The following is a 20,956-nucleotide window of genomic DNA, read 5'->3' as shown; positions in this document are numbered from 1 at the left end:
TCTAAAAAGCGCGAATGGGGGCATCTCAGGCTCGCAAAGAGGCATTTCCGAGCCTGCTGGTTTGTTTTGTTTCGAAAGGTTTCATCGTGGTCTTAGAGAGAATCTTTTTTCAAATCAGGGCAGGACGTTTCGGTACTGAGATAAGACTTTCCGGGCCTGAGATGCAAAATTAACCCTTGCCGAAGTTAATATGCTCACTTCCCCATTTTGGAACGAGCTCCGCAATGATATCAAACGAGCTCTCACTGAGCCTAAGATGGGCCCTGTTAGCCTCGGTGCTGGGCTTTTCTGTTCTCACGATGGGCGTTTCCTAATCTAAGATGGGCCTTTCCGGCTCCGCTATGTGCCCTTTCAGGCCAGAAACGGGTATTTCACAACTTAAGAGGAGTGTTCCACACTGATATGGAGTTTGACTTGAAATAGCCATCTTGAAGATCGTTCTGTGCAGTTCACAGCCCTACATTTCTTAAGACCAAAACTCACCTAGTTTCTGAGATACACGCCGGCGAAGATGCGCAGACTTTTTTCATGGAGACTTCTTCAGGGCTATCCAGGCATCCATGACGCTATAATAGCGGCACTCAAATCCTGCCATTCTTTGGCCTTCATGGCCACATGGCTATGAGGGCAAAGAAAAATAGCTGTGCAAGGTACGATTACCATGACAAATGACGATGACAGATGACGGATGACGATGCTGACGACACATGATGACGATGACCAATGACAAATGACGATGACAACCGACGACGACAAATGACAATGCTAAATGACAAATGACGATGCCAAATGACAAATGAAGATATCGAAAACACATAATGACGATGACAAATGTCGTGCAACGTGCGATGACATAATCAGCCAATGGCGCATTGAAGAACATATCAATCAAACAGACAATTTGTGTTGTCTGAGGCAGCCGGTTCCACTTGAAAGTACACCAATAGTTACAAGCGAGCTTATTTCGTCATATCTGGTGCTCGCTTCAATATCTTCAAATGTGCAATATTTTCTTTGAAACTGTCAAGGCGTTTCGTCACTCTTCAAATGAACCATTTTCACGTTAAGGTAGGCCATTTCTGGACTTAGACGACTACTTTTTGAGCCCAAGACGACTACTAGACTACTAGAGACTACTAGACTACTTAGACTACTACTACTACTAGACTACTTAGACGACTACTTTCTGAGCGCCCGTGCTGAACCATAGATGGGCCCTCTACGCTTAGTTTGGTAACGGCACAAGCCAAGTACTCCCACACATTCGAGGGCCTTCTCCGGGCGAACTTAAAGTATGAGAAGAAACAAATAAGATAGTTTTGCCCACACCTCAAAAGGTGGGGAACGGACGGTTAACCCGTACCGCCTGCCCCAGGATGCGCTGCCACGTTCTGATCGTTCTGAAACGCCCGGCAGGAAGTGTAGCTGGCATGTGTTCCCCAGCAGCGCAAGTGGAAATGTTTCGCTGTTCGAATAAGAGCCGCTCTGTCTGCCACCTCGTTCCTGACGGCTACTGTTGGGTAGTATTTATTTTTAGGGGCTTCTTGACAGCCTGGGATATCTTTTACCACATGGGTTTCTTTGATGGCGAAATTCGATCGTCCCGTTTCCAGTGTCTCCGCCGGCTTCTCGGCAGGCGAGGGAAAATCTCGTGTGTGTGTAGCAAAGGACAAAAACCGTATGAGACCAATACAAAATCCACATAAATGTCAACATTTTCCACGGATTTTAGGAATCCCCGGCATTTGATATGCCTTGTCGGTCATTTTATGTCGGTCAGATTATTGCCCCTAGTTGCAACTCTGGATGTACCATTTCTAGCTGCCTCACGTACAAAAAAACAGACTGGGCATAAGTAGCCCACAGTCTGCAACGCTGCAAGGAGCTGTTGCATCGACTAGCACCACTTGTCAGTCACAGTCGGTGACTGTGACTGCGCTCATCACCGCTGTTTGGCAGGGCCGACGGACCCGCGGGCCGGCCACCGCTGCGCCTCCTACTGCCTGAGCGCCGACAACAGCAAGTTCGCCTACACGGCCGGCCAGACGTACGTGTATGCATACACCTCCGATGTTGTGACGACGCTAGCCGGCGCCACGGACGAGGCGTCGAGGCTGCACGTGAAGGCCACGGCCGAGATCGCGGCCAACTCGGCCTGCGACTTCACGCTCCAGGTCAGTGCCCGCTCACGGCTGCGCAGCACGCGGTGTAAGGTCAGCGGCCGGCCACGGCGGCGCCACATGTGGTGTAAGGTCAGCAGCCGGCTGCGGTGGCATGCTGGTGAGGGGACAGGCATGGGGCTCAGCACGCAGTGTGAGATCACAGCTGTTTGGTCGGTCACGACGGCAGACCGCCGCTAACCGAGGTCAAGCATGGGGCTGTGCCCTGCGGCGGTATGTAACGGCACCCTGTCCCCTGTCCCGGCAACCGGTACCCTGTAACAGTCGATAACGGTACCCTGTGCCCTGTGCCTGCAACCGATACCCAATAACAGTCGGTAAGGATAACCTGTGCCCAGTCAGAACAGCCAGCCACCTGCAATAGTCGGAATCAATACCCTGTGCCCTGTCCCGGCAATCAGCACCCTATAACGACCAGCAATGATACCATGTCCTTGGCATCACGAATACCAAATTACCCGTTGCGAAGTCTTCGATGACCGATGAACGAGCTCCCCCCGGCCAATGTAACGTCACTGGCACTGCGTTCCTGGTTTCAGTTGAGGGATGTCACCCTTGAGGACTCGGATCCGAAGAACGTAGATCGTCGAAGGCATGTGGACGATATGGCCTCCTTCAAAGACGAGCTGGAGAAATATCCGCTGTCCTTCAGGTAAGTAAGTGCCTGAATGAGCACACTTAAAAATATAAATAACAACTTTTAAGTACAAATTTGTATGTCTTGAATCCACAGGAAAACAAAAGGATATATCTATCTAATCTATGAACTACGTTTTTACCACAGACCCTGTGCGACGGCCGTAATCATGGCTAGGAAATGATAAAAATTACACGTGTGTATGACTCAGAATCACGCTTCAAACACCACATTGTAGTTGAAACGTATCGTTGCAGGATAAGCCGAGTGATCCTGGACATCTTTTGGAAACGGATTAGCTAGTTCGAGTATTTGCGCTTGCAAAATGCAAAATGACGAAACGCGTTGAAACTGTATGTTGCGCTACCCGGTCAATCCCGATCCATAACCAGCGCCGGACGTGCGCAGACCGTAAAACGAGAGCAAACATGACATGTGATCTACCGCTGTGTGCTCTCTTTATTCGCTGTAACCCTTTTTGCTTACCGTATGTTCAGGAGCGAGCCGAAAGGATACCCTGGTTGTTTTGACTTTGACCAAAACACAAAACACACATTGACTTCAAACACACGGCTGACGCTATGAGATGAAGTGATATCGTCATGCTCAGCGAATGCATATACGATGTAACTCTCATATTCCTCATGCTCATTACCAGCAGGAGCGAATGAATGCGCAATCCAAATTCGTTTGCAATCAACTGCGTGTTGGCAGCGTCGGCGCGAACAAGCGTGGTTCGTGGCGCGTGCGCATGCGCGAGCGGCAGTAGCGCCGCGCCGCCGTGAGCGACGCTTCGGCGGGGCGCTGCGGGACGCCGTGCATCTCATATTTAGACCGCGCCAGCAGGATCTGATCTGGCTTTTGTCAGAGGCAGCGGTCGGGAACCCCACTGCCGCCGGGCTGTTGTTGATATGATCTGTCGTCTCGGCCGGGTGTCTGGGTCTCGCTCAGGCTGGAAGAGCGCATTTGCATACAGAGGCGCCGGCATGCAGCGCTCTAAAGCCGATAGTGACAGTCCGCAATGGCGCGGGTGAATGTTTGGTGCAATTCACTTCTGTTTTGTGCATAACTCACGAAAGATGGAATTAACATGGACACACTAATTAACATGGACACATATAACCTGCGACGTATCTTGTCAAGTGAAGGGGGTGAATGAAGTTGTGTTAACTCCTCTGGATATATAAAAACTAAACAAGCCACATCGACGGGGATAACAGAGCTAGAAAGGGATTCCAAATATGTAAATTACGTACCATCAACGTGCAAAATCGTTTTACTTTTGAACGGTTAAATTTGGTGACGCGCTGTAAATCCGGCCTAACCTTATGTTGGATTATCTGACGTTTAAAGGCCACCAGAACGATAATAATGCAGATCACTTCAGAATGGCATAAACATAGAATGATCACATGCAAACTCTTTCCGGACACTTTCCATGTGAAATGGACGACAATTGTGAGCATACAAATGCAGATGCACCATAACCGTTAACCATTAAATTCAGAACCCCGAATAGGAACGTGTGTAGAAATAATGTGAACTAAGATCATGAAAATTTTAGCACAATGCTAAAACCTTCAGACGCTGTTCCGGAAAAGTTAGGGTGTCTTATGTTTGGCAAAGGTGCATTCAGGTAAATACACAGCTAAATAGCGATGTCGAGCCCTCATAGCCAACGTTAGATGACTAGATTATCATGCAAACATAAAATACAGGATATGATTGGTGCTATTAGCTGATGATCAACATCTTAATGCAAATTAACAGAAAACATGCACGGTAGGCAAGATGGATTCGATCATTGTGTACACATATGGCCAGTTTCAAGAAAATGTCTTCATTTGTTCCAAACTTACTCTCTTCCAAGCCGCACTGCCTTGACCGGGTTTCGGAAGGCCGACAGACCGTTACCTGATTTCGACTCGGAATGACGAGACGCATATGAATGAACATTTCTGTGGCATGTCAGGGCAGAACTATTCTGGAAGCATGTGTCATAAGACCTTTTTGAGCTATTGACAATTTAATTTTTGGATAGTTGGCCTGACCTCAACCAAACCTCTCTATTTCACCACAAAATAGACGCAGAAAAGGCCTATTACCGCAGTTTTGAGAGAGAACAGGTTTGGGCTTTCAAACGGCGGTTGATTGTTTCGATCCACCCATGGCTCCGGAGATATCAGAATGGTCGTATCCGAACGGCCTAAGGTTTAGGTGCGGCCGGTTTTAGCATCCCAGATTGCGTTTGAAAAACTTGTTCAACATTTGATGATATTAATGCATCATGTACCACATGGTATGATCTAAGAACGCTTGGGTGGATGAGATAATTCATCCCTTTCTCACCTGTCGTTTTCTGTCTGTCTGCCTGTCGTAACGGGTCTTAATGGTTGCTATTTTCTATGTTTCGCCACCCCATTACGGCTTAAGAGATTGCCGAAAACAGCTCCATTTGCTACTGCATTCGCGCGCATGCTCGCCCTTAACGATAGAAAGAGGACACCATGCGCATTCATCGATTATGCCTCAAAGATGGCCAAAACATGTGAAACGATCCATTTATTTTCTCCAAAGCACTTCTATTGGCCCCAAGTGCAGTGTCATGATTGTTTCAAACAGGAAATAAACGCAGAAGTAATGAAGAAGACAGGCTGTATTGTATCATTCTTTAAAAGTCAAACTATTGCTTATTACTAGCTTCATCCACAAAAGTGGACCCTCTCTCTCTCTCTCTCTCTCTCTCTCTCTCTCTCTCTCTCTCTCTCTCTCTCTCTCTCTCTCTCTCTCTCTCTCTCTCTCTCTCTCCTCTCTCTCTCTCTCTCTCTCTCCTCTCTCTCTCTCTCCTCTCTTCCCCCTTCTTCACCCCTTTGTCCCTCTGTCTCTCTTCTTACCCGCCCCCTCTCCATTCGATGAGAGTTAAACCCACAGGCGTCAGCAGCATTGCGATGCACTGTTGACAGAACGCATGTTTTCGATGTTACAGCTACCAGGACGGCCGAGTGGAGGAGCTCTGTTCCAGTCAATTTGAGTCTGTATGGGCGCTGAACTTCAAGCGCGGCCTTCTCTCGGCCACCGTCAACAACCTTGAAACGCTTGACTTGGGCGAGACCCAGAAGTACGAGGTATGACGTCACGGCGCCAGCGGCAGACTGACGCGCTCCTAGAGGAGCGCACACACACACACACACACACACACACACACACACACACACACACACACACACACACACACACACACACACACACACACACACACACACACACACACACACACACACACACACACACACACACACACACACACACACATACACACACACACACACACACACACACACACACACACACACACACACACACACACACACACACACACACACACACACACACACACATCTCTTTTGCGTGTCGTGTTATGCATTGTGAAAGCTGTCAAAATAACTGTAAAACGTTAAAATGAACCACCGTTTCGAGCTTGCACAAACAAATTACGAACAAACTGCTTCCGTTTGCTGCGCTGCGCGAAGAGGTGACGCCCGTGGTGTCAGTAGTGCCGCCACCCGTGATTCGATTCCTGTATAAATGATACAAAATGTACCGCCATTACCGCCTCCATGATATGCTACCATACAACTCCCGTCACTCCATACGTAACTTGGAAGCATTACGTGAATATGGATATTCGATTTGGCGCCGCTCGAGAAGCAATGCATTTCCAAAGGCTTGGGCTTTACACAGTCTATTTCCCTAACGTATACAAAGATGTCTCCCTGCTGAATGGCAAAACATGTCCCAACTCTGCGCGCACTCAGACCAACGCCCGTATCAAAAAGGCTCAGATCTATTTTTTGTATCCTCACGAAAGTGTAAGCCGTTGTATATATACACATGGCGGCATCCATCTGACCATCCGTGCTGGGTGTCGGTGGGGGGGGGGGGGGGGGGGAGGGAAGAAGCAGGATAGTTGAACAAATTTAGCTGCATAGACTTGCGATTTTTGCCCGCTTGCTTTGTTGCGCGAAGATGTAACGCCGTTGGCGTTAGTATAGCACCACCTTCAGTCAGATAACATTGATTGCATCTCACTTGTGATCATGGTGTCTGACAAGATTTGCTAAGCTTGTAGTGTGCTTTCAGTTTCTAACCCTACGTGAGTCTGGAGGTCTTTCTCGAATAGCTTTTGAGCGACTTTAAGCACGGTTTTGAAATTTTGGGCGCCTGAGATTATCGCATTTTTAGACACTTTGTTCGAACTCGGAGTTCTGAGCTGGATAGCTCATGATGTAGGTCATGAACTCATATCTTTCCAAGATCATGTCGTTGACATTTTGCTCAAAGGCGGCGGGGTTAGGCTGCAAGGAAGGGGGTAAAGCCGCACTTGCCAAGGTAATAATCGCCTTTACTCCTTCAACCTGACAATATATGACGGATCGCATGCGTCGATGTTCACCAGTGACTGTCTCATTAATATTTCCATGGGGTATTTAAAGTCAACGTCCGCATTGTATTAGCATGTTTAGTCCTCCAGATGTTGTGTTGTGTTAAATGTAGTCCTATTAATTGTAGACTTGAACATTTTAAATTGGTTTTACCCTTGCAAGGCCACATTCACCATTGCGCAAGCATACCTATTTGATGTGGTTTGACGAGAGCTTTCCAATGCTGTTTTCCGTGAGACTCCAGCTTGCTTACTTTTTTAAATCTTAAGGGGTCTCACGCCCCGTTGTTGGGCAAAGGTAAGAAACCGTAAGGCGAGGATTAACAGTCTTCTCCGTGCGCGGACGCTTTATATGCAACGTCGCTCAGCTTTGCGGCATTTTTTCCAATGACTTGGCTCAAATCTTGACCCTCGCACAACAGGTTTCTCCCACATATGCGAAAAATGTCTGCTAAGCACTGAAGCGCTCTCCATTCCTACATACGCCGTGCCTGCCACCGCTATCAGGCGTGCTTGAATTTATGTTACGGATTGCCACAAAACTTGAGCGCATTGTTTGTGCACATTTTACGACAATCCGTGCACCTTTCTGCGCTGTGCGTAGGTACATCTAACGAAATGAAGACATACACACATACACACAGACTGGTTGGATTTTCCCAGCCGAAACTGTATTAAGTACATGCGTGACGCGAGGTGAGAGTTAGGCTTACAGTTGTAATTGGGAATGTAATGAAGCGTGTTTTATTTATGTCCATACACCGGCTGTGAAGAATCATATTTTAAGGCTAGCGTACGGAAAACACCATGTGCGTGTGAAGTTTCCAGTTGTGAGAAACTCTGTCTGCTCAGACGGACGTGTCCGGCTACTGCTCCACCAACTACACCGTCCGCAACTTGGGCGACATCACCGCGGTGATCAAGACCAAGGAACTGCTGACCTGTCGAGAACGCGGCCACCTCGTGTCCTCACTTCAAACGACACCCTACCATTCGGCCTCCAACATTCAGTCCATGCCGTTGCTAAGGTAAGGAACGTTGGGGGAGATGATCGCATTCTGACAACATCCGTTAACTTCACAGACTCTGCATGACGCCTATTAGTAGATCTCAGTCTTAGCACTCTGGCTTCTGCCTCACCAAAGAAACTTTGAGTCTGGTGTTCTATGTTCACATCCACTTTCACTCCTCGGGATATCACCGTGTGCTTTTATGTTAGCAATCTCAGATGCTGCTAGAAAAACTCTTACTTGGCTTGTTTTTTTTTATTTTTGCTTGAAAAACTTACGACTTGACTCGCGTATGGAAGGTACCGCCTTTTTCTTGACGGCCGGTACATCTCATGTCCACATCCACTTTTGTTCCATAGTATATCAACGTTGCATTTTATGCAAGTGATCTCAGGAGCCGTCAGAAAAAAGTCATGCCATGAAAGGATAGTTGATGATAACTTGTTTCAACAACACTAGTGCTATCCTCGGAGATGAAGCGTTGCCAGATAACTGTAAATTGGACTGTCACTTCGACGACATGGAGACATTTTCTCTCGAACCTCCACCTCAGCATGATATTCCTGGGAGACTGGTCGTTACGGTAAGATGCGAAGGAGACAGGGGAACGTTTTCTAAATTTGTACGTCAGTGAAGGCCCCTGCGTTAATCCGGCGCCGACTTCCCGGGTCAGAGGGTCGCCCGCGTCAGGGAGGGGACCAAGCATTACGTATCCCTCTAGGGGCATTCGGATGATGTGGTGGCACCTCCGTGCGTTGTCAGGACGGCGGCCGGTAGGCACCCCGCGCTGGGACGGAATGACCCTTTGGCTCTGAACGGTAAAGATGATATGCCCCCGCCCCTAGTGCTCCACCCACGGGACCTCTTGCCCGGAAAAGGTAAGGGGCCTCCTTAGCGGTCAGTATAGGGAGCCGGGCCAAAAAGCCAAGGTAAAGCCAAAAATTCAAATTGTCACCCCATGATTGCACGAGGATATCCATCCTGTTAACAGAACGAACTAGTAGCGCAAATTTCGTCAAGTATTTTGAGCCTGCGATCCTAGCAGCAAAAATACTGATGGTTGGGGCTGCATCTTCCGTCAATCCGAGCGGCATTGCCGGCTGCGGCTAATACCGGCGCAAGGTGGACGTCAGACGCGCAAGCACAAAACGTTGAGGGATAGGCTTTCGAAAATCCTTTAAAATCATGTCGTACCGTTCAAAAATAGGATTGGGGCTTAAATAGGATGGCATTTGTGCAGAACTGTTACATCAATACGATATATATATATATATATATATATATATGTGTGTGTGTATATATGTATACACACACATGTATATATATATATATATATACATATATATATATATATATATATATATATATATATATATATATATATATATATATATATTTCCTCTTACTTTTATAATTCCGTCTCAAGACTTTGCTACCAGTTCACGGTGTTGTAAATGTTATTACATTCCAGTCATCAGTCTAAATGTTGCGCCGGTAAGATATACGCTACCTTCGAATTACCTTTCAAGCGGTCTAATTGGTGTCATGAGCGTTCAAAGGCACCTTTTCAAACACGCATGGCGGGTACGATAGGCCATGTAAGGACATTGATATGACGCCATCCAGGGTCAATGACCTACATCACCAGTAGCGGGGCGGCAAGATGAACGAGTGCGACGCGCGTAACCACCTCATTATCGTGTTTGTGAAGCTGATGACGTCTTATTTCATGTACCAACGTACCTGTTCTCAATGTGTCACGAATACATTGCCAAGCGCCGAAAGGGCTATATATAGTGTAGCCAACAGCTATACGATCTTGAGTATATGCAGATGCGCAATACACTATTTCTGACAACAGAAAAGTGTTGTACTGGTCACAGAGACCCGGTTAGCACTTCAATTTTTTTCAATTGGATATCTCATCAATTTGACCTAATTTGGCCCCAGTTAAACTCTAGGTCAGCCTACAGTGGTCGTTTTGTGTCTGGAATGCGTTTTCCGCACAGCTGGATCTAATAAAACGAATTCGGTCAGAAAGTACGCTGTGAAGAAAAGTATTACTCTTGTAGGCGACTGGTAGAGCAATTTTGAACGGTGGCCTAATCTGAGCTGCGCCATGTAAGGGAAAAAATGGCCGAATCTGGACTCCCCACAGTCTTATCGCTTGTTTACGCGCCCTCAATGTCCGTCTTGGCGTGCTGCCATAAGGTATAAGCGCATCTATCGGAGCGGCCATTTTTGACCTCTCGTGACCCCTGGTGACCTGATATTCGACTTAAGGTCAAATAATTGGTTTGTATTCCTCACTATTTGACCATACCTTTAGAACGGTATTTTTGTTTTTTCGCGCGGCGTCCAGAAGTTGGAGATCGCAGGGGAGACGTCAACTCCTCTCCCCCCGGCCGGGCGCGGTTGTCTTATGTCCCCGGCCGGGTACGGATTAACGCTTGATTCCTTCAGTTTATTAACTTCCAAATGCATGAAAATTGCATCCTCGCCTGTTTTATGGCTCCAGTTTACGTTACAAAATGTAAAAGCAATAATGTAACGAGGAAGCCGTGTCCCACGAATTTAAGTGGGCTACACCCGGCTAGTTTTCCGGGACTCTTCCACCACCACGGGACCTTAAGGGACCCTTTCACCACCACGGAACCTTTGATATCCTTGTGCTCCCACTCTTACCAAGACTCTGGCTGTTCCCGTGATCTCTGCAATTTTTTCTGGCTACAAATCGCTCATAAAAGCTGAATCATCAGAAAATAAACTGAAAACTTGTTTTTAATTGGAAAGCTTTGCGCCTTAGTTCGTAGTGAAAGCGGTTGCAATGTTTGTTTAATGTACAGGTTCTCAGAAAGAAAAAGCAAACGAAAGATGCTGAGTTTCGAGTAAACAGATCGTTGGAAGGAACAATGGTGTGAAATCTTACCTAATAATCACTCTGCTTCTGGTGACTGTTTATTATCAAGGCACATTTCATTCCTGCCGATTGCCGAGCTGTTCAGTTAGCAGTTATGAAGGTAACCTAGGTGTCACTACCCGGCAAAAGATGGCAACAGCAATGCCCATGCATGCCCAAGAACGTAAGCTTTACGCCCGTATGGTCTTCAATAAACCTCTGGGGATATCTCCCAAATGCACGTTTTATTTTTGGCCAGCACTGGATGACAGCAGCACAAAGCGTATGGACACTAGATTGACGTTAGGTGGGCTTTCACGGAAAAGAAACCCGCCATGTGTCAAACATATCATTTTTCTCCAACATCCTGCTGTTGACAGCTTAGCAACGTTGGTTCGTAATTTGATACATCTGACGCGTCCTATGTATTGAATTGTCCGTTCAACAGGTGACAAGTTTAGAGACTGAGGCGCAGCTTTGGTCACCACATTTGGAATATTAGGGGTCAGTCACCCGGGTTGAAGGTGCCATCGAAGATGCTTGTACAAATTGGAAACATGGCGGACGTCCCAAATCAAAAATTTCAGCCACGATTGGATGTCTGGTGAAGATAGATCTGAACCGGCCGGACATGTTTTTGTTACTGCAAATTTATGCTGCTGAGAGCCGCTGAACGCTAAAGGTCACTGGACCCTGACGGCCGCTGGTCCCTGACGGCCGCTGGTCCCTGACGGTCGCTGGCCCCTGGCGGCCGCTGACCGCCGACGGCCGCCGGCCGCTGACGGTTGCTGGCCTCTGACGACCGCCGGCCGCATCTCGGCAGGAGCACCCAGCGTTGTCGGCAGGCAGTGTCGGCTGGCCGGCTACTCACAGTGGTTTGCCAGGAAGATCACCTGTTCCGGCCGTTCTCCGGCGGCGGAAACGGAGCGGTCACGCGCACCACCCTGACACTGACTGAGATGAACGTCCGGCCCACAGTTCACACCCGCCAGCACGGTAAGGGACGCTCACCGCTCCGCAGACGGCACAGGCGGCGCGGGATCACTCAGAATGGTTCAGTACTGCGCGTTCTGCCGTCTGCCGATGGCTTTTTATTCCGTAGCTGACTTCATTTCATACCACCGGGCATGTCGACTGCCTGCATGTTCTGGCGCTGTCGGCTGGTTATGACGCCGCTGCCGCTCCGTTTCAGAACCGCTGCGAGTGCGCAGTAGCGCCATGTTTGACCACTCGGCGCCAGAGCTGAAGGCGGTGGACCGTGCGGACGCGACGCGCCTCTTGCTGGCCGAAATGCAGCGGCAGACCGCTGAGGATGTGCGGCGCGAGGTCCCTCGCCTCTTCACGCAGCTGGTGCAGACACTGCGCCAAGCGGACGCGGCCAGCCTCGCCCGCCTCCTGCGCGAACAGACGCAGCAGACGACGCGCAAGTACCTGATGGACGCCCTGCCCATGCTGGGCACTGCCGCCGCCCTGGTCGTCATGAGGGACATGGTGATGCTCGGGCAAGTCGCTTCCGAGGAGACCGACCGCTGGATGACGTCTCTTGCCTTTGTGCACGAGCCGCGGCTGGACATGGTGGAGGCGGTGGCGCCGCTGCTGGCTGACGCTGGTGTCAGGACGCAGACGCTGCTGGGCGTCTCGGCCATGCTGCACCGCTTCTGCCGCGCCGATGTTGACTGTGCCCAGCGGCCAGCTGTGAGGCAGGCCGTAAGCAGCATCGAGCAGCTGCTTGGTGGCGACTGCGCGTCCGAATCCAGGGGAGGCAGGACCAGGGTCCTGGCAGCGCTGAAGGCCCTGGGCAACGTTGGACTTCTGATTCGCGGCGAGGGTGTCCTTCGCGCTTGCTTCGCGAGTAAGGACGACGTCGAAACTCGCCTCGAAGCCATCAGGGCGTACCGGAGGATGCCGTGTGCCGTGGTAAGCAACAGCGGGCTAGTGCACACATTCGCCAACCATTTGGAGAACAGCGAGGTTCGCATCGCCGCCTACTTGGCTGTCACGCAATGTGCTACCCACGAGGTTGTCGACAAGCTAATGGAAATTCTATCGAAGGAAACTGTCAACCAGGTAGGAAGCTTTGTGTGGACGCACATAACCAACATGCAAGAAACCAATGACCCCAGCAAGCAGTACTTGAAGTCGCTTCTCTACAATGTGGAGCTATCAAAAAAGTTTGCCACCGATGCAAGGAAGTTCTCACGATATTATGAAAAATCAGCATTCTTTGAATCCGTGAATGCCGGAGGGTCAGTGGAGGGCGCCGTGGTGTTTTCACCAGAATCGTACATACCAAGGTCCGGCATGCTAAACCTCACCGTCGATCTCTTTGGCGAGGCCATCAATCTATTGGAGGTCGGTGGCCGCGTGGAAGGCCTGGAGCACTATGTTGAAAACCTGTTTGGGAACAAAGGTCCGTACCCACAGGAATCCATTAGCCAGATCCTGCGGACGATGAGGGGTCGACCGAGCAGCAATGACATCACTAGGCTCTCGGATGCCTATAACGCCGCCAATGACGCGTCTGGGTCGTTTCATGCATCATCGTACGTGAAGATCTTTGGCAACGAACTGAGCTTTGGCACATTCGATGACCTCAGTGCTCTGGTTCGTGCTTTGGGCGACGACGGTCCAGTGAGCTTTCTGCAAAAGCTGGCAAAGGACAGAGACTGGACCGACAACTACCAGTTCCTGGATACGAGCTATACGATTCCCACTATGATCGGTCTTCCCTTCAAACTGCGAGCCGTGGGGGCCGCCACTGTTACGCTGAAGACGAGTGGACGCTTCAACATTGAGTCATGGAATAAGATGAATATCGAAGGGTTTATTAAACCTTCTGCTGCCGTGGAAATTGCCGCTGAAATGAGCGTAGACGCCTACGTTGCTCGCACTGGACTCAAGATGAACACAAATCTTCACACATCGACCGCTCTGGACGGACAGGTGGTCATTGATTCGGCTAAAATTGTGTCAATCAAGATGAACATGCCTAAGGATAAGGTGGAGATGCTAGATGTCAGAACAAGCTTCCATAGCGTTTACCAGAACCAGGAGATACCACTGGAGACGACCAGCAACAAGGTCGAATATGGCGCCTGCTCAGAGGCTTACACCGCAGCCGCGCTTGGAGTCAACATATGCTCAGAAATCTGCTACCCACTGCCCGCTGCCAGCGGTGCGAGCTTTCTGCTGACGGGCCCTCTGACCGCTCGCATCACCGTGGAAAAGACCGACACTGTCAAGGCGTTCATTTTCGAGTACCGACACTCGAACGAGGCAGGGGTGAGGAAATCCAGCCTGATGCTGGACACGCCGGGGACCACCACCAATCGGCACATAAACCTCGACTACATGATCAACTTCCGGAACAAGGCGTTCCGCGTCGGCATCATCACTCCCGTTAAGTCGGTGGAACTGGCGGGAAGTCTCGACGTGGCGACTGAGAGAAAGCACGCTGCTCTGCAGCTAGATATCGACCGGCGGGAGATCTTCGGTGTCACCGGCAGTCTGACGAAGAACGACACGCTGCGGGCTGTCGAGTATCAGCCTCTGGTCGTGATCCGGGGCTCATCCGGGCCGCTGTTTCGCCTCAAAGGGGAAGTGCTTGTCAATAAGGACAAACCCAAGTACGCCGTCCGCCTGCGCGCCAACACTCTGTACAACTATCCGATCGTCCTTACTGGTGAGTGATGGCCAGGCGTCTGCCACTGAACATTTACTCTAAGCTAGACAGGTGTCTGATTTCTTGTCTGTCAGCATTATCCAATCAGCACGATGAAACGCGCGAGTGCAGGACACTGTCACCTGTTCCTTTAACATCAGAGCCTTTAATTACATTTCCTGCGAGAGAGTCAAACGAAGGTATTTTCTAAACGTGCTGGTGTTAGTAGGCTGCATTTGTTACTTGTGAGAGAAACTGTCACAGATATGATCTCGATAACAAGGACACAGATATGATCTCGATAACAAGGACACAGATTATGAACCGTCAAGGTCACAAGCTTCACATCTACACATGTGTAAAAATGATGTGAGTGCAACTAACCAAGCGTTTCTCTTCTCACTTGCTCAAAATCTCGCGTTTCTCAAAAACACGGAAAACTTATTTTGGAAGAAAATTTAGGTCCTTCCTCGCAATACGAGGGCTAAGCAGCCTTAGTTTCGAAGGCAATGTTGGTGTACATTATATATATATATATATATATATATATATATATATATATCATTGTATGTATATATATGTATACATATATATATATATATACGTATATACACAAGTTAATTCAAGTTACATATAATATAACACGTCAGTGCAAGTTAGATCCGCATAAGTGGGCTCAGATCCTATAACATACATGTCACATGTATAATCATACATGTATAATATCCTATAATATACATGCCCTTGCGATGTTCATCACCTGCTTTCAATGGCATTTTCAGGTTCTGTTGACGAAGATGACGGCATGTATAGCATTGCCACATCCTTAAGCTCGCGTGCTCTGACCGGAACTCTGAACGGGATGTTCCGCCACGACGGCACGAGCCTCGTGCTGCAGACGGCGACAGAGTACAGCGTGCTAGATGGTCCCACGCGGACCATCTCCCTCAACACGAAGATGGACAAGGAAGCTCTCGGCGAACAGGCGTTGTACAAACTTTCCATGGAGACAAAGGTAACATTCGTACAGTTAAGGATGGTGTCTTGCAGATGCTTGCTGTAGCATATCTCTGATTTGCCGATTGCGCGTGGTGTGAACAACGCAAGTCATCGATTGTTCAGGCTGTTGGTTATCAGTCGATTGATTATTTGATTGGTCAGCAAGAAATTGTTCCCTAAGCTTCCTATGGATACGTGGAAATCAGTGAGGTAACGCTGGCATTTTGTATCGAATTTAAAAAGCTTACGCTTTGTAGGCCACACACTACCACGTTCCGTTCATGAAGACATCATCTTTGTTTGAAATTTAACAGCCGTGCTTGTGTTCGCCGATGTCTATGAATGACAGCTTAAAGCTGCTTGCTTGCGGTATCATTGAAGTATTTGCTTCCTGTTAACTGTACGACTAGGACATATACCAGCTTAGACTCTGTTCCCTGCCAATGCCTGAGTGCCAATGACCGGCGTCAGCTCAGCTCAGCTCATGGCCCCACAGTTGTCGGCGCTGCCGCTCCTCGACACGGAGCTGAGGGCGGAGCTGGCCAGGTCGCCAGGCCAGCACCGCGCCACGGCGGAGCTGATGCTCGGCCAGCGCCGATATCAGCTCAGCGCCGGCCTCGGTGACCAGCGCGGCAGGCGGTTCGGCGAGATTGCCTTTCAGGCGGCGCACATGGACGTCGACTTCAAACTGGCCACCGAGCTAGACGTGAGCGGAACGAGCGAGTTCTCAGCCGGAACGGTGCGGCTGAGCCGCTGGAACGCGACAACTGGCAAACGTGTACCATGTCTTTGTCTGGTCGTCCGCTCTGCGTCAATGACTGCCGCGATCCACACCCACTCGAACTCCTCGTGAACTCAATGTGCATTGCCCAGATCAATCAAATCCGCCAGTTGCGTATGCAATCGACCGACCCATCGATCGGTCTTCTTTGCAAAGCCAAAGTCAGTCTACCCCAATCTGGCACAGAAAAAAAACAATCAAATCGAATTGAAACATCAATCCGTAATATCTTAGTCACGATTAATACATAGATATACAACCCAGGATGTTCTAATGCATGTACGACCTATAACTTCATATCGATTATTCGATGTGTTCAAATCCACTGCTTCCTAGTGGCTTTTTACCTGAATCGAGTCGCATTTATGTTTCTTTTAGCGTTCACCATCGGGAGCAGCTTACTGCATGAATTTCCTCGATGAATTTAGCCTATCCAAGAATAGCTCTAGTACACAAAGCATACATAGGCAATATGCACAGCTGTAGCATACCGGTGTCTCGAAAACCCATCTTACCACTGAAGGGTTTATTATGATAAGCACTTATGGTGGATATGACTCGCAGTCAGTAGTATCCAACCCGAAACGGAACACAGATGATAATATGGTGCCACTCTAAGTGCAAAATGTCACGCTGGCTGGTGCCCATTTCCAGATGAGCACCAAACAGAGGCTTCAGCTGAGCACTATGGCACGGCTTAATCAGGACAGATTTGCCGGAGGAAGTCTTACTGTCAGCTACCTGTCTGAAGGCTTCAACTTCGACTACGGTGTCGACACCAACATCACTCTAATGACCTCCAGCTACGCATTGGTCGCCCAAGTGCGACGCGACGACGGAACAGCCGACCTTACGGTAAGCATCAAAATATAAGTACCAAGCATGGGGACAAAGCCGGCTTAGATTTCGAGAATCCCCAGTTTTCACCGAATCGCGTCGGGTTCAGCGTCAACTTTGTGTAAAGAAGTCTACTTCACGACGGTAGGGTCTGCAGAGTCATTAGCAACCTCCAAATGTACTCAGACATATAATCTCTACAAATTTCCGAAGTCTCTAGGACAAGAAAACCATCAGCAGACATCTAACCCTTCTGGGTAACAAACCATTCAAATCAAGCTGGCTGTTCCACCGGAAACTAGAACAACGGCTGCTGTGGTTCACTGACGAACGTCTACCAGTTATGTTTTTCAATGATTCTTTTAAAAAGTAATGATCGTTGTTATCCATGCGGTAGATACATCAGTCAGTCTTGGGGATTGCGAAGTGATCCCACACTCTGCGATCCGTTCAGCCTGCCAGTCACGCCCATCGTGAGATGTTTTACACGTTGTTCTTTGGTTTCTCATAACGTAATATCACATAACTTCGTACCACTTGTCTGACCGTTTCCACCTGAAAGCAAGTTATAAGGCAATCCGTCTGTTACCGTGTACAGTGGCGGCGCCATTGATTTGAGTGGGGGTGGAGGGGGGGGGGGGGTAAGATTTTCAACGTGGCCTCCTGGACAAAATGTGGCCTTGTCACAGGGGTCTCATGGGCAGTGCCATATCCAAGGAGGAAGGGTACAGATGGCATGTGTTTTTTTATCAAAATGCATCCTATCCATTAAATATCCAATAAACTTGTATGGAAGCACATGTAAACAATGAAAAATGAATCGGGATCGGCCTTCTAGTTGTTCAGTAGTCTCCGCGACCCAAAAGCGGGCCAACTGAGGCATGAAGGTCGCATGAATCCAGAGCAAGGTGCTTTCATTTCACGAATGGGGGCCTCGAAATCTAGCCCAGCGGCCTAGCCATCGCAAACGGGCATCCTGAGCCGGAACCGCGGCCATCTGATGCATGGAAGGGGCCTCTGCCCTAGAAATGGGGCGTCTGTAATGTATAGGGTGCCTCTTAACCAAGAACAGGGTCTTCCAGTTTATAGTGGTGGCCTTCCAAGCCATCAAAAGGGTCGCCTTAACACAACATTGGGCCTTGTGATCTAGGGCATGCGGGTTTTGTCTTATTGATCAAGGGGGGTTACTTGTCCAGAAAAATGCCGCTTTGATGTAGAAAATGGCCGTCCCGAGCGCGATTTACCACTCGCTTGCTCAATTCTCTCTAGCCTTTCGATCTGAATTTTGATCGTTTACGGATGGTTACAATGCATTTACTTCGGGAAAAAGGGGCCTCCCATCAAACTGTCTACCTGATGGCAGGCAGGGGAGGCAACTGCCCCTCTGCCCTCCCCCTCCCTTTGCTGCGCCGCCACCGACCGTGTATGCTCATTAGATGTGAGAACGCACGAAACACAATAGTGTTGTTGGTTGTATGTGTGGACCCTGCAGTGTGGAGTTAGTATTGGTGATGGTGAGATGCTGATCAGTAGAACGTCTAAATTTACAAAATTTATATTTGCTTGACTCGCGATAAGAAGTGACAGAAGCGAGGTCGTCACTAGTATACATATCACGCAAGCACTGATAAATCTGTTTCGCTTAGTGTCATGCTTTATGACAGGATTCGGCTTTGGCTTCGAATTAATGCAAATAAAAAATGGCTTTCGTTGGCTTTGGCTCCGGATATTTGTCACGTTGAAGAGGTGGCCTCGGCTACGGTTTCGGCTTTGAACATTTTTTGAATGGTGGTTTCAGCTTCGGTTTCCTATGATCTTTGATGGATTGCTGCCCGTTTTGTCACTCCAGTATACTACACAGAGCTTCAAGGCTGCTACCCATGCATGGCTGAGACCCCAAAATCGCACGGTTATTCTCAGGTCCATAAGCACCTGCTGACGCCGGAGAACCAACTGTCCGAAATGTTGCAAACACACTAAAACAAGATGAGGCTGCAGCTTCGACTTCGATGTCATACCATTGTCTTAGCTTCGGATTCGGCTTCGAAGCCAGAAGCCTAGCTTCGTTTCCATGCCTGGCAAGCCGTCGCTGACTCTCTGACCACACTGACCGCATGGGCGCATCCATTACGAGGCGCGGGCTCGTCCCCCGCGTCACCAGCGTCTGACGCCGCGGCGCGGGGTTTCAGTTTCTGGCCTCCCGAGAGGTGGGGAGCGAGAGCAGGACGGTCCGGCTGGCCGCGGCGCTCGGTCTGGACGAGACGGACGCGCACACGCTGGACGCCAGTCTTGACCTACCCAACTACCCAAGCACGCGGCTGAGTGGCCGGCTGGCAGCCGGCAGTGGTGGCCGCTACCTGGTCAGCGGCCAGCTGCAGCGCGGCCCGCACGTCTACATGATCAGCGGCCAGTACCGCTACGAGGCCGAGCACGTGCTGGGCTGCGCGCTCGCCTGCCGCGGCGAGAGTAAACACCGGCACGCTGTCGGCCCGCACCGAGGGCGCAACTATAAGGTCAAGGCCGACCTGCAGCTAGGCCGCCGCATCATGACCGTCGTCAGTGTAAGTGGAGGGACGGACCGCCGCTAGCACTCGTCTCATGTGGCCTAGCAGCGACCTCATGTGTCACGAAGCTCACCAGGTCATCATGCGTTTCACTACTTTAAGCTTTGGACGGTTCACGTGCGTGCGTGCGTGCGTGCGCGCGCGCGTACGCTTGCGCATGTGCGTGTTCGTGTGCGCATGCGTGTGCGTGTGCGTGCGTGGCTGTGTGGTGCGTGTGTGTGTGTGTGTGTGTGTGTGGTGTGTGTGTGTGGTGTGTGTGTGTGTGTGTGTGTGTGTGGGTGGTGTGTGGTGTGTGTGTGTGTGTGTGTGGGGTGTGTGTGTGTGTGTGTGAGCGTATGTGTGTACGTGCGCGTACACGTGCGCGTGTGCGCGTGCGTGTGTCTGTGCGTTTGCGTGTGTGTGTGCGTGTGCGTGTGCGTGTGTGTGTCTTTGACATTGATAAAACATGCACTTGACAGACAGTCTTCCACATATACCCCGGCATTTCAGGTGCGTCCAGGTGGTCCGGAAATGAACGCCAACTTTGAGCTGTTCTGGAATAAAGACGTCGATGATAGTCAACACGTAATCATGGAGATCTCAAGGGGGGGTTACGACCTGTCGGCTAAGCTACGGTACCCTGGCCGTCAAGTCCAGCTGCTAGCCGGTTTGACGTGAGTACCGCAACTTGTCTGGGAGTGAAAGCCGCCAACAATTGCCAGAGTGACCACCGACCCACCGCTGCCACACCATCAGCTGCGCTCACGCTGAGATCCGTCGAAAAGAAGCAGCGTGTTGTCCGAGTTGTTTGGTTTGCCCAATGCATGCGCCGGTCGTAGTACCAGCACAAGTTATGGGACTTTCTTCTTTTCCAGTTCAAGTGGCGTGCGCTTCTCTGGAGTACGCCCCGACAAGGTCATTTTGTTGGAGGGCAGAGTGGCTGTACAGAGCAACAACAAGCTCGCTCT

At 49.7% G+C, this 20,956-nt stretch overlaps 1 protein-coding gene across 1 annotated transcript in view; it reads left to right on the top strand.

Annotated features, from left to right (window-relative positions):
* Positions 1-19,915, top strand: part of LOC119111432 (apolipophorins-like) — a 31,994-nt gene extending 12,079 nt beyond the window's left edge. The window contains exons 2-12 of the mRNA XM_037235244.1: positions 1,960-2,174; positions 2,720-2,832; positions 5,804-5,942; positions 8,111-8,286; positions 11,991-12,163; positions 12,360-14,849; positions 15,611-15,843; positions 16,324-16,533; positions 17,263-17,463; positions 19,635-19,788; positions 19,911-19,915. Coding sequence (XP_037091139.1) covers positions 1,960-2,174; positions 2,720-2,832; positions 5,804-5,942; positions 8,111-8,286; positions 11,991-12,163; positions 12,360-14,849; positions 15,611-15,843; positions 16,324-16,533; positions 17,263-17,463; positions 19,635-19,788; positions 19,911-19,915 — 4,109 coding nt within the window. The remainder of the gene's footprint in view (positions 1-1,959; positions 2,175-2,719; positions 2,833-5,803; positions 5,943-8,110; positions 8,287-11,990; positions 12,164-12,359; positions 14,850-15,610; positions 15,844-16,323; positions 16,534-17,262; positions 17,464-19,634; positions 19,789-19,910) is intronic.
* The last annotated feature ends 1,041 nt before the right edge of the window (positions 19,916-20,956 follow it).

Source organism: Pollicipes pollicipes, unplaced genomic scaffold, assembly GCF_011947565.3.
Source record: "Pollicipes pollicipes isolate AB1234 unplaced genomic scaffold, Ppol_2.1 Scaffold_7261;HRSCAF=8764_pilon_pilon_pilon, whole genome shotgun sequence".
Taxonomy (NCBI): domain Eukaryota; kingdom Metazoa; phylum Arthropoda; class Thecostraca; order Pollicipedomorpha; family Pollicipedidae; genus Pollicipes; species Pollicipes pollicipes.
This window is presented reverse-complemented; position numbering and strand designations above follow the sequence as displayed.